Source organism: Salvelinus fontinalis, chromosome 18 (genome assembly GCF_029448725.1).
Source record: "Salvelinus fontinalis isolate EN_2023a chromosome 18, ASM2944872v1, whole genome shotgun sequence".
Classification (NCBI taxonomy): domain Eukaryota; kingdom Metazoa; phylum Chordata; class Actinopteri; order Salmoniformes; family Salmonidae; genus Salvelinus; species Salvelinus fontinalis.
In genome coordinates this window covers 46,119,022-46,131,618 of record NC_074682.1, presented here as the reverse complement: position 1 = coordinate 46,131,618, position 12,597 = coordinate 46,119,022, and the positions used below count along the sequence as shown (strand labels likewise).

Sequence of the window (12,597 nt, the reverse complement as noted above, 5' to 3'; positions counted from 1 at the left end):
CCACCTGGTAGCGGCCCGTCAGGAAGTCCAGGATCCAGTTGCAGAGGGAGATGTTTATTCCCAGGGTCCTTAGCTTAGTGATGAGCTTTGTGGGCACTGTGGTGTTGAACGCTGAGCTGTAGTGAATGAACAGCATTCTCACATAGGTGTTCCTTTTGTCCAGGTGTGAAAGGGCAGTGTGGTGTATGATTGAGATTGCGCGTGTGAATCTGTTGGGGCGGTATGTGAATTGGAGTAGGTCTAGGGTATCCGGGATAATGCTGTTGATGTGAGCCATGACCAGCCTTTCAAAGCACTTCATGGCTACCAACGTGAGTGCTACGGGGCGATAATCATTTCGGCAGGTTACCTTCACTTCCTTGGGCACAGGGACTATGGTGGTCTGCTTGAAACATGTAGGTATTACTGAATCGGTCAGGGAGAGGTTGAAAATTTCAGTGAAGACACTTGCCAGTTGGTCCGTGTATGCTTTGAGTACACGCCCTGGTAAGCCATCTGGCCCCACGGCTTTGTGAATGTTGACCTGTTTATGTTGACCTCCTCACATCGGCTACTGAGAGCGTTAACACAAAGTCGTCCGGAACAGCTGGTGCTCTCAAGCATGTTTCATTGTTGCTTGCCTCTAAGCGAGCATAAAAGCATTTAGCTGGGCAGCTCATGGCTGGGTTTCCCTTTGTTGTCCGTAACAGTTTTCAAGCCCTGACACATCTGACGAGTGCCAGAGCCGGTATAGTAGGAATCGATCTTAATTCTGTATTGATGCTTTGCCTGTTTGATGGTTCATCAGAGGGTGTAGCAGGATTTCTTATAAGCGTCTGGATTAGTGTCTTGCTCCTTGAAAGCGGCAGCTCTAGCTCGACTCGGATGTTGCCTGTAATCCATGGCTTCTGGTTGGGATATGTACTTTTGGTCACTATGGGGATGACGTCGTCGATGCACTTATTGATGAAGCTGATGGCTGAGGTGGTATACTCCTCAATGCCATTGGATAAATCACAGAACATTTTCCAGTCTGTGCTAGCAAAACAGTCCGGTAGCGTAGCATATGCGTCATCTGACCACTTCCATATTGAAAGAGTCACTGGTACTTTCTATTTTAGTTTTTGCTTGCAAGCAGGAATCAGGAGGATAGATCATGGTCAGATTATGGTCAGATTTGCCAAATGGAGGGCGAGGGAGAGCTTTGTACGTGTCTCTGTGTGTGGAGTAAAGGTGGTCTAGTTTTTTTCCCTCTGGTTCCACGTGACCTGCTGGTAGAAATGAGGTCAAACGGATTTAAGTTTCCCTGCATTAAAGTCCCCCGCCACTAGGAGCACCGCCTCTACATTAGCATTTTCTTGTTTGCTTATGGCCTTGTACTTTTCATTGAGTGCGATCTTAGTGCCAGCATCGGTTTATGGTGGTAAATAGATGGCTATGAAAAATATAGATTAAAATTCTCTTGGTAAATACTGTGGTCTACAGCTTATCATCAGATACTCCACCTCAGGTGAGCAAAACCTTGAGATTTCCTTAATATTAGATGTTGCACACCAGCTGCTATTGATCAATTAAACACAGACCACCACCCCTCGTCTTACCGGAGGCAGCTGTTCTGTCACGGAAAACCCAGCCAACTATATATTATCCATGTCGTCGTTCAGATACGACTCTGTGAAAAATATGATATTACAGTTTTGAATGTCCCATTTGTAGGATAGTCTTGAACGGAGCTCATCCAGTTTATTCTCAAATGATTGCACATTGGCCAATAGAACGTATGGTAGATGCGGGTTACCCACTCGCTGACTAATTCTCACAAGGCACCCGGACTTGCGTCCCCTGTATCGGCATCTCTTCTTCATGTCGAATGACAGGGATTTGGGCCTGGTCCGGTAAATCCTTCGTGTCCGACTCGTTAAAGAAAAAATATTTTGTCTAGTTTGAGGTGAGTAATCGCTGTTCTGATATCTAGAAGCTCTTTTCGATCATAAGAGACGGTGGCAGAAACATTACGTACAAAATAAGTTACAAAAAACGTGAAAAAACACACAAAATAGCACAATTGGTTCGGGGCCCGTAAAACGGCAGCCATCTCCTCCAGTGCCATTATTTACATTGTTACTCTTCAGTCCTCCTTTAATACCTCTCCCTCCAATCCCCTCTTCCCCAATCCTCACTCACATCACAGTCCTGGATGTCGTCCATGGCCAGCAGGTTGTTGCCATGCCGTAGCTGGAACTGGATGACCTCCAGGGCGTGCTGGACCTCGGCCTCCTCACGGCTCCTGTGGGGCCCGCACTCCCTCACCATGTCCTGCAGCAGTAGGCTGTACTTGCTGATCCGCTGCACCGGCTTCAGCAGGTAAGAAGACAGGTCCATCTTGTCCCCCAGCTGCAGCTGTTTTTGCTGGAGTGTTAGGAAAACAGAGTTCGGGACAATTCCATATCAATTGATTCAAATCAGAAATTAAAAACTGAAATTCCAATTGCATTTTTTTCTAAAATTGGAATTTGATTGTTGACCGAGTTTAAATAGAATTGACCCCAACCCTGTTAGGACATGCATGTTATAATATACTATTAATAAAGGGTATTTCAATTTTTTGGGGCAAACACCATTGTTCCGGGGGGACTTCTACTACAAATACTTCACATAAGGATGAGTATTGCATTATATCCTGTAATATCAGTGTACTCTGACAGTTTATTTGACGTCCTCACCTTGAAAAAGTCATGGCCGTGGTTGATGAGTAAGCTGTCTGACTGGGGTTTGTTTTTGCTGAAGAGGGCGTACAGACCAAAGCTCTCTCTCTGGATAGGGGTAGAAGCACAGAATTCAATAGAAAATACAAATAAACTATAAAGTATTATTGTTGTATTCTGTTTTACACAGCTGTAGAACCTACGTGCCTGTTTATTTCTCAAGATTATAATTGACCTGACTTGTGGCATGCGGTCCACATCACTTGTTGTTGGTGAGTGCCAAAGAGATGAAAAGATAAGTTATAATAAAAAGACTGAAACGTCTCTCACCCCAAAAAGTAAAGCAATGTTATTGTAAAACACTTGTTGATTGTTTGTTTCAGAGCAGTTGGATTAAAATATACTGTTATACCAGTGTTACTAAATACTGTTATACCGGTGTTACTAAATACTGTTATACCAGTGTTAATAAATACTGTTATACAAGTGTTAATAAATACTGTTATACCAGTGTTACTAAATACTGTTATACCAGTGTTACTAAATACTGTTATACCAGTGTTACTAAATACTGTTACTAAATACTGTTATACCAGTGTTACTAAATACTGTTATACCAGTGTTACTAAATACGGTTATACCAGTGTTACTAAATACTGTTATACCAGTGTTACTAAATACTGTTATACCAGTGTTACTAAATACTGTTATACCAGTGTTACTAAATACTGTTATACCAGTGTTACTAAATACGGTTATACCAGTGTTACTAAATACGGTTATACCAGTGTTACTAACTACTGTTATACCAGTGTTACTAAATACCCGTGTTACTAAATACGGTTATACCAGTGTTACTAAATACTGTTACTAAATACTGTTATACCAGTGTTACTAAATACTGTTATACCAGTGTTACTAAATACTGTTATACCAGTGTTACTAAATACTGTTATACCAGTGTTACTAAATACTGTTATACCAGTGTTACTAAATACGGTTATACCAGTGTTACTAAATACTGTTACTAAATACTGTTATACCAGTGTTACTAAATACTGTTATACCAGTGTTACTAAATACTGTTATACCAGTGTTACTAAATACTGTTATACCAGTGTTACTAAATACGGTTATACCAGTGTTACTAAATACTGTTACTAAATACTGTTATACCAGTGTTACTAAATACTGTTATACCAGTGTTACTAAATACGGTTATACCAGTGTTACTAAATACTGTTATACCAGTGTTACTAACTGTCTATTTTAACTTCTCTGTGAAGCGATGAGGACACTACCCTGGAAAGGGTGCCGTCCTTCACTTAAAACGCATCATCACAGTTTTTGTTCTGTAGTAAAAGCGCTCTTGAAAACTTGACTGCTGACATGCAACATTTTGGGGACTGTATTAACAGGGGATTTATGAGCAAAAGATTGAAATATCCGCTTCAAGTTAGGTTTAGTTATCACACGGTTAAGGTTCGTAACCATGGGAACCCACATGTCGTAGGAAGCAGCGTCCCACTCTGAAGGGTTCTCGGAGGCAGCCCTCCAGCTCTTTCAGAAAGTGATGGCGGTGGAAGTCATGGAGCTTCTCCAGGTTGCCGAAAATGTTCCCCCCCTGGCCCCTTAGGTCCTGAGGCACATCAGGCCTCTTCAGCTCAGGGAAGTAGTGCTCTCGCACGTAGCCTAGAGATCGTACATACTCCCTCTCAGTCAACAACAGCTCCTCCATGATCCTCTGCAACTTCCTGTCCACACAAGAAACAGGAAATTGGGAATTATAAGGAGGAGGAATTTGGAGAATGGGTTCTCTAATTTACCCCTTACCCTCACCCTACTTACTTTAACCCTAAAGCTAACCTTGTAACATAACCCTGTAACTTTAGCAAGCTGTTGCATTTCAACAGAGTTGCAGTTGATAGTTTGTTGGTAGTTTGAACATCTGTACATCATCTATAGGAGATTATACAAATTAACAGTGACCGATTTCCTTAATCAAATCAAATCAAATTGTATTTGTCACATGCGCCGAATACAACAGGTGTAGACCTTACCGTGAAATGCTTACTTACAAGCCCTTAACCAACAATGCAGTTTTACGAAAAATACCACAAAAAAATAAATACAAGTAACAAATAATTAAAGAGCAGCAGTAAAATAACAGGCTATATACAGGAAGTACCGGTCCAGAGTCAATGTGCGGGGGCACCGGTTAGTCGAGGTAATTGAGGTAATACGTACATGTAGGTAGAGTTATTAAAGTGACTATGCATAGATAATAACAGAGAGTAGCAGTGGTGTAATTTACATTTACATTTAAGTCATTTAGCAGACGCTCTTATCCAGAGCGACTTACAAACAGTCTGGGTAGCCATTTGATTAGATGTTCAGGAGTATTATGGCTTGGGGGTAGAAGCTGTTTAGAAGCCTCTTGGACCTAGATTTGGCACTCCGGTACCGCTTGCTGTGCGGTATGTAGTTGTTGTAAAGATTACAGGCAACTAATCTTAATCTGAAATCTAACAAAGACCCAAAGAGAAACCATCTCGATGCTGCATTTCTACTAACACTGTATGCTGTAAATTTCCTTTGTTTATTTAAGATGTATTTCCCATAAACCCATTCCCATAACAATTGCAGATTGATAATAGCTTGTGTGACTAATGGCATAGCTGCTGTAAAGAGGTCAATGGAACTCGGCCAAAACAATGGAAATGCCATGGAAACACTTGGGGGAATGATGCAGTGAGGGAAAGATCCCGAATCTCCTCATTGTCCCCCAGCAAAATTAGCCTACATTTAGGCTATTGTTAAAATGTGTCTGTCATACTATGTTGAGGTAAAAATCGGAGTGTAATGCTTGTATGGATCTCAAACCGAATACATGTTCATGTCATCATTACATCATTACCAATCAACTGCATTACAGTTAAAAACAACTTTGACTAACACCTCTGATTTCTCTATGCTACCAGATTATACGAACGGGAGTTAGCATTTAGCAGTCACTTCTTCTAAACCTGAAAAGGACTACTTCTAAATGTTATGCAGCAAAAATAGCCAAATACACCCAAATCAGACTTTAGTAACCACATTGTGGGCCTGTTACAATACATCCGTCATGATGGATTTTAAGAGCGTAAGAGCAGATTTGTTGAACGTGCGCCAATCCGGTATCCTTCTTCTATCCCCCACGGTCTGCGTTGCATTGACCTCTGTACCGCATCAATGCTGGTCATTTCTGGGAAAACATTTTTCTGATAGCTGTTGAGAAGGTGGAGGTGCATCACTCACAGGACATTGCTGGCATTTTCTTCAGCTTGTGTGTCGGCTAATGACGAGGCTTCCTGTGTCTCATCACCACTAGGGTCAGTCAAGGACACTGAAGACACCTGTATGGGGTCACCACCTTCCCTATCCCCATTTGACTTACAGCAGGAGTGGCCAGAGCAGAAACTTCCATTACGGGAGATATCATGAGGGTTTTGGGGTGACTGCAGTGCCACTACTATGTGCCGGCTATGGGAGTGCCTTGCCGATAAGGGGGAGGAGCCACACTCTGAGGACAGGAGAGAGCTCATACAGGAACCCTCACTCAGGGACCGCCCCAAGGCACTGTGTTTCCATGGAAACACCTCACACTTGCCAATTGGATCCCCCCTCTTGAGGTCCGCCTCGCTGTGGCGCCTCCCTGGGCCACCTCCTCCATCTTGAGGCATCACTGGAATCAGTTTCCCCTCTTTGCCTGGGAATTTAGGTGACTGGGACACTTCTTTGGCTCCTTTGCCCCCTTTCGAGTCCGCTTTGAAAGGGAGGTTAAAACATGTGATGTGAGCGCAGTCCCTAGTATTGCTTTCTCTGCTCTCCATCTGGTCCTGGGAGGCCCTCCCTGAGTTATCGGCCACCCCTTGAGGGGAAGTTGAGGCCGGAGCGAGGGAGCAAGGGGCCCCCACCTCCTCCTCCTTTTCCTCTTCGCTCTCCTTTCCTGTCTCTAGCACCCTGCTCTTCACTTGAGCTCCGCAGGCTGTGGGCTGCTGCTGGTCTTTGCCGGCTGCTCCTCCCCGCTGTTGCAATCTCTCCCCCAGCCGCTGGCTGACTTCTTGGCACTGGATCCAGGCTGCATTCCACAGCCTCATCCCCCCAGAGCCCCTCGCACTGTAGGCTTTGGCTTTCACAGTCTGGAAGTGTCGAGCCGAGAAGCAGTCACCCAATCTCTCCTTGTAGGTCTTAAGTGTACTTAGATTGGCTTTGGCAGGGTAACACCCTGTCTCTACCTGCTCAAGATATTGCCTGCATTCCTTGGCTAGGGCAGCAACCTACAGGAAACAATACAGAGAGCAGATTTGTTAGTGTCATAGTGTTATTTCAGAAGTATTAGAAGTGAAGTGTTTTTGTTGTGTATTACTTGGATGGGAAGTTGGGGTTCAGAAAAGATTGATGGGAGGGATTTACGACTGTTGTGGCTAGGGGTTAAAAAGGGGCATGTCCGTAAATGTATTTATCCTTCCTTCCTTCAGTTCATACATGATATGATTTACAACATAGAAACATGGTGGTAGTGATGGTAAAAGTAATATCATGGGAGAAATGACGCAGAGTTAGAATGAATTCCATTTTAATTCCTGTCAGTCCTCCATCAAAGTGTAATTCATATCCTGTACCTGACTGGAATTTAAGTGGAATTGACCCAGTAAATAATAAAATACAAATAAAATAATAAAAGAGTAAAAAAGAAAGAAGAGGTTTTGAAAGAACCAGGTTATTGCTCAACTAACCTGTTCACAGAAGCGATAGACATACACCATGTTGTCAAGCTCGGTATGCCTTTTCTCTGCTCGCAACAGAAAGTCGGCCATATTGGATTTGAAAGTGTTCATCACGGTCCGAAAAACCTCCATCTCAGTGTTAGAGTTGGTGGGACCCAGAATCTTCTCAACCTCCATCATCAGTGTCAAGGTCTGCTGTTTTTTCTCCTATGATGAATAACAAAGATTTAAATTCCCACAACTCCTGCTTTTCCTCCCCATCTGCACATTACGTAAGCTCTGAAAAGCGCAATTCATTGTGATAAATAGGTTTTTCGTTATTTGTTCTGAGGAAATATGCTCCAACTGTGTTTTTCTTGCAGCTGTGGAGTAAAAGGAAATGAATTATGAAATGGATATCTCAAAATAATACGGTCAAAGAAGTTTTTCCTCTCTTCAGAGTCAAATCTTAACTTGAGATAAGGTCTACATACAGTTGAAGTCGGAAGTTAACATACACTAAGGTTGGAGTCATTAAAACTCTACTTTGTGCATGACACAAGTAATCTTTCCAACAATTGTTTACAGACAGATTATTTCACTTATAATTCACTGTATCACGATTCCAGTGGGTGAGAAGTTTACATACACTAAATTGACTGTGCCTTTAATAAACAGCTTGGAAAATTCCAGAAAATGATGTCATGCTTTAGAAGCTTCTGATAGGCTAATTGACATAATTTGAGTCAATTTGTCACGACTTCCACCGAAGTCGGTTCCTCGCCTTGTTCGGGCGGTGTTTGGCGGTCGGCGTTATCGGTCTTCTAGCCATCGCCGATCCACTTTTAATTTTCTATTTGTTTTTTCTTGTTTTCCTACACACCTGGTTCTCATTTCCCTCATTAAGTGTTGTGTATTTAACCCTCTGTTCCCCCCATGTCTTTGTGTGGAATTGTTTGTTGTAAGTGCTTGTGCACATGATTACTGGTGCGCGTCGGGTTTTGTACCCATATTGGTTATTTCTTTATGCCGTTGGGTTTTTGTATTAAACTGCTCCGGCTATTACCTAGTTTTGCTCTCCTTCGTATGACTTCCCTGCCACCAGTTCCGCACCACTTACACAATTGGAGGTTTACCTGTGGATTTATTCCAAGGCCTACCTTCAAACTCAGCGCCTCTTTGCTTGACATCATGGTAAAATCAAAAGAAATCAGCCAAGACCTCAGAAAAAAAATTGTAGACCTCCACAGGTCTGGTTCATCCTTCAGAGCAATTTCCAAACGCCTGAAGGTACCATGTTCATCAGTACAAACAATAGTACGCAAGTATAAACACCATGGGACCACGCAGCCGTCATACCGCTCAGGAAGAAGATGTGTTCTGTCTCCTAGAGATGAATGTATTTCGGTGCGAAAAGTGCAAATCAATCCCAGAACAACAGCAAAGGACCTTGTGAAGATGCTGGAGGAAATAGGTACGAAGGTATCTATATCCACAGTAAAACGAGTCCTATATCGACATAACCTGAAAGGCCGCTCAGCAAGGAAGAAGCCACTGCTCTAAAACCGCCATAAAAAAAACAGACTACGGTTTGCAAATAGTCCGGGTAGCCATTTGATTACCTTAAGGACAACAAAGTCAAGGTATTAGAGTGGACATCACAAAGCCCTGACGTCAATCCTATAGAAAATTTGTGGGCAGAACTGAAAAAGCGTGTGCGAGCAAGGAGGCCTATAAACCTGACTCAGTTACACCAGCTCTGTCAAGACGAATGGGCCAAAATTCACCCAACTTATTGAGGGAAGCTTGTGGAAGGCTACCCTAAACGTTTGACCCAAGTTAAACAATTTAAAGGCAATGCTACCAAATACTAATTGAGTGTATGTAAACGTCTGACCCACTGGGAACGTGAAGAAATAATTAAAAGCTGAAATAAATAATTTTCTCTACTATTATTCTGACATTTCTCATTCTTAAAATAAAGTGGTGAACCTAACTGACCTAAGACAGGGAATTTTTACTAGGATTAAATGTCAAGAATTGTGAAAAACTGAGTTTAAATGTATTTGGCTAAGGTGTATGTAAACTTCCGACTAGTAAAACTGTTTCTACATAAACCAGACCTTTGCGAATAGCCTCCACTAATGTCAATAGGGGGTCTGCAGAGAAATGTGAGCTCAACTAAGGAATCAGCCCTTAAAGGCCCACTCCGTGAGTTTTACAACCATTTTCGATCATTGACTTGAATATACCTCATAAGCTTTATTAAACAGTCTAACCCCAACCCAGCTGTACCTTGGCTTGAGTGAGGAAGGAGCCAAAGTGCTGAAGGGCTTGGCTCACACTCTCCAGGGTGTCCTCAGTTGAGTTGGAAACCTTTAGCTGTTGCTCTCCTTCTGTATTAAACCACATCTTGGCCTATGAAGTACACAATCAGATAGAAAAATATATATCATAAGGCATACTAATCAGACCTAGGTGAATAGAGTATTCATTTTCTTTCAATCATTTTAGCTGCCCTTGATTTAACCTCTACGGGATCGGTGTCCCTAAACCGGGAAGGTTGTTGCTAAAGTGCTAAACCTTCCAGGACATAGCCATGTCTTATATTGGCAGAAAGCATACATTCATGTTAATCTAACTGCACTGTCCAATTTACAGTAGCTATTACATTGAAAAAATACCTATGCTATTGTTTGAAGAGAGTGCACAACCACAAAACGCTTTTATCACGGCAACTGGTTTGACACATTCACCTCTGAAGGTAAATAATGTACTTACATTCAGTAATCTTGCTCTGATTTGTCATCCTGAGGGTCCCAGAGATAACAGGTAGCATAGCTGTGTTTGATCAAATCTATTTTTATATTCAAATGTTGGAACTGGGTTCTTCAGTTTGAACCCCTGCTGTCTTTGGCTCCACACCCACCCCGCCCGGTCATCTAGATGTGTGAAGGTTAGTGTCTTTTCTGTAGGGAAGCTAATTATTCAACATGTATGACATTCCTTGCCATGTGTAAACTTACAAAAATGCTATGGTAATAAAAAAGGTATGTTCTCTGTAGTTATGTACTTGAAAATGTATAAATTGACCAATTCGGCTCATTTGGAAAAACTCCTGGCAGACTTGATACAATATATAGTGTAGTAATGTAATGGTTCACTGTGAATCAGTCTGAGACTTTGCACACACACTGCTGCTGTATGGTGGCCATCATCTACATGTTCTTGCATTTCAAAGATGATGGAATCTAATGTGTTATATTCTCCTACATTAATTTCACATTTCCACAAACTTCAAAGTGTTTCCTTTCAAATGGTATAAAGAATATCCTTGCTTCAGGTCCTGAGCTATAGGCAGTTAGATTTGGGTATGTCATTTTAGGCGAAAATGAAAAAAAAGTGTACGATCTTTAAGAGCAGGCAGGTGTAGTTTCCTATTCTAAGTGACAAATAAGAATGTCTGTTGTACACAATGTAAGTAAGTATTCATACCCCTTGACTTATTCCACATCTTGTTGTGTTACAGCATGAATTCAAAATGGATGGAAAATATATATAATCTCACCAATCCACACACAATACCCCATAATGACAAAGTGAAAACACGTTTTTAGATATTTTTATAGATCTATTGAAAATAAAATACAGAAATCTCATTTACATAAGTATTCACACCCCTGAGTCAATACTTTGTAGAAGCACCTGGGGCAGCGATTAACAGCTGGATTGTGCAACATTTGCCAATTATTCTTCAAGCTCTGTCAAATTGCATGTTTTAGAATATTTTCATTCTGTACAGGCTTCCTTCTTCTTACTCTGTCAATTAGGTTAGTATTGTGGAGTAACTACAATGTTGATCCATCCTCTGTTTTCTCCTATCACAGCCATTACATTCTAACTGTTTTAAAGTCACCATTGGCCTCATGGTGAAATCCCTGATTGGTTTCCTTCTTCTCCGGCAACTGAGTTAGGAAAGACGCCTGTATCTTTGTGGTGGCTGGGTGTATTGATACATCATCCAAAGTGTAATTCATAATTTCACCATGCTCAAATGGATAAAAATGGTCAGCTTTAATTAAAAAATATATATATAATAATCCACCAATAGTTGCCCTTGTTTGAGAGGTTGTGGTTGAATCTGTGTTGGAAATTCACTGTTCGACCGAGGGAGCTTACAGATAGTTGTATGTGTGGGGTTCAGAGGTGAGGCAGTCATTCAATAATCATGTTAAACACTATTATTGCACACAGAGTCCATGCAAATTATTATGTGATATTATTATTATGTGTATTATGTGGTTAAACTCCTCTTTTCAGTTCGCCACAGCTAGCGACTGGAACGAGCTGCAAAAAAACACTCAAACTGGACAGTTTTATCTCCATCTCTTCATTCAAAGACTCAATCGTGGACATTCTTACTGACAGTTGTGGCTGCTTCATGTGATGTATAGTTGTCTCTACCTTCTTGCCTTTGTGCTGTTGTCTGTGCCCAATAATGTTTGTACCATGTTTTGTGCTGCTACCATGTTGTACTGCTGCCATGTTGAGTTGCTACCATGTTGTTGTTACAGTGCTTTTATTTGTATTGTATTTAAACCTTAATTTAACTAGGCAAGTCAGTTAAGAACAAATTCTTATTTACAATGACGGTCTATCAAAAGGCAAAGGGCCTCCTGCGGGACAGGGGCTGGGATTTAAAAAATACAATCAAAAAAATATATTACAAACAACTCACATCACGACAAGAGAGAAACCACAACACTACATAAAGAGAGACCTAAGACAACCACATAGCATAGCAGCAACACATGACAACACAGCATGGTAGCAACACAACATATGCTCTGTTGTCATGTGTTGCTGCCATGCTTTGTGTTTTGTCCCCACAGAAGGCCTTTTGCCTTTTGGTAGGACATCATTGTAAATAAGAACCTAGTTAAATGAAGGTTAAATAAAATAAAATAAATGTAAAAATGCAAATTGTTACTCCTGAAATTATTTAGGCTTGTCATAACAAAGGGGTTTAAATACTTATTGACTCAAGACATTTCAACTTTTCATTTTTAACTCATTTGTAAAAATGTAAAAAAACATAATTCCACTTTGGCATTATGGGGTATTATGTGTAGGCAGGTGACAGAAAAATCTCTATTTAGTCC

The 12,597-nt window shown here is 41.3% G+C and overlaps 1 protein-coding gene across 1 annotated transcript in view; it reads right to left on the bottom strand.

The window, feature by feature from the left end:
- The window catches only part of LOC129815631 (uncharacterized), a 63,260-nt gene that overhangs the window by 16,414 nt on the left and 34,249 nt on the right, over nt 1–12,597 (bottom strand). Inside the window, exons 12-17 of the mRNA XM_055869611.1 lie at nt 9,731–9,853; nt 7,466–7,663; nt 5,985–7,006; nt 4,189–4,438; nt 2,703–2,792; nt 2,164–2,388 (exon numbers count right to left, since the gene is read on the bottom strand). Of these exons, the coding sequence (XP_055725586.1) occupies nt 2,164–2,388; nt 2,703–2,792; nt 4,189–4,438; nt 5,985–7,006; nt 7,466–7,663; nt 9,731–9,853 (1,908 nt within the window). The remainder of the gene's footprint in view (nt 1–2,163; nt 2,389–2,702; nt 2,793–4,188; nt 4,439–5,984; nt 7,007–7,465; nt 7,664–9,730; nt 9,854–12,597) is intronic.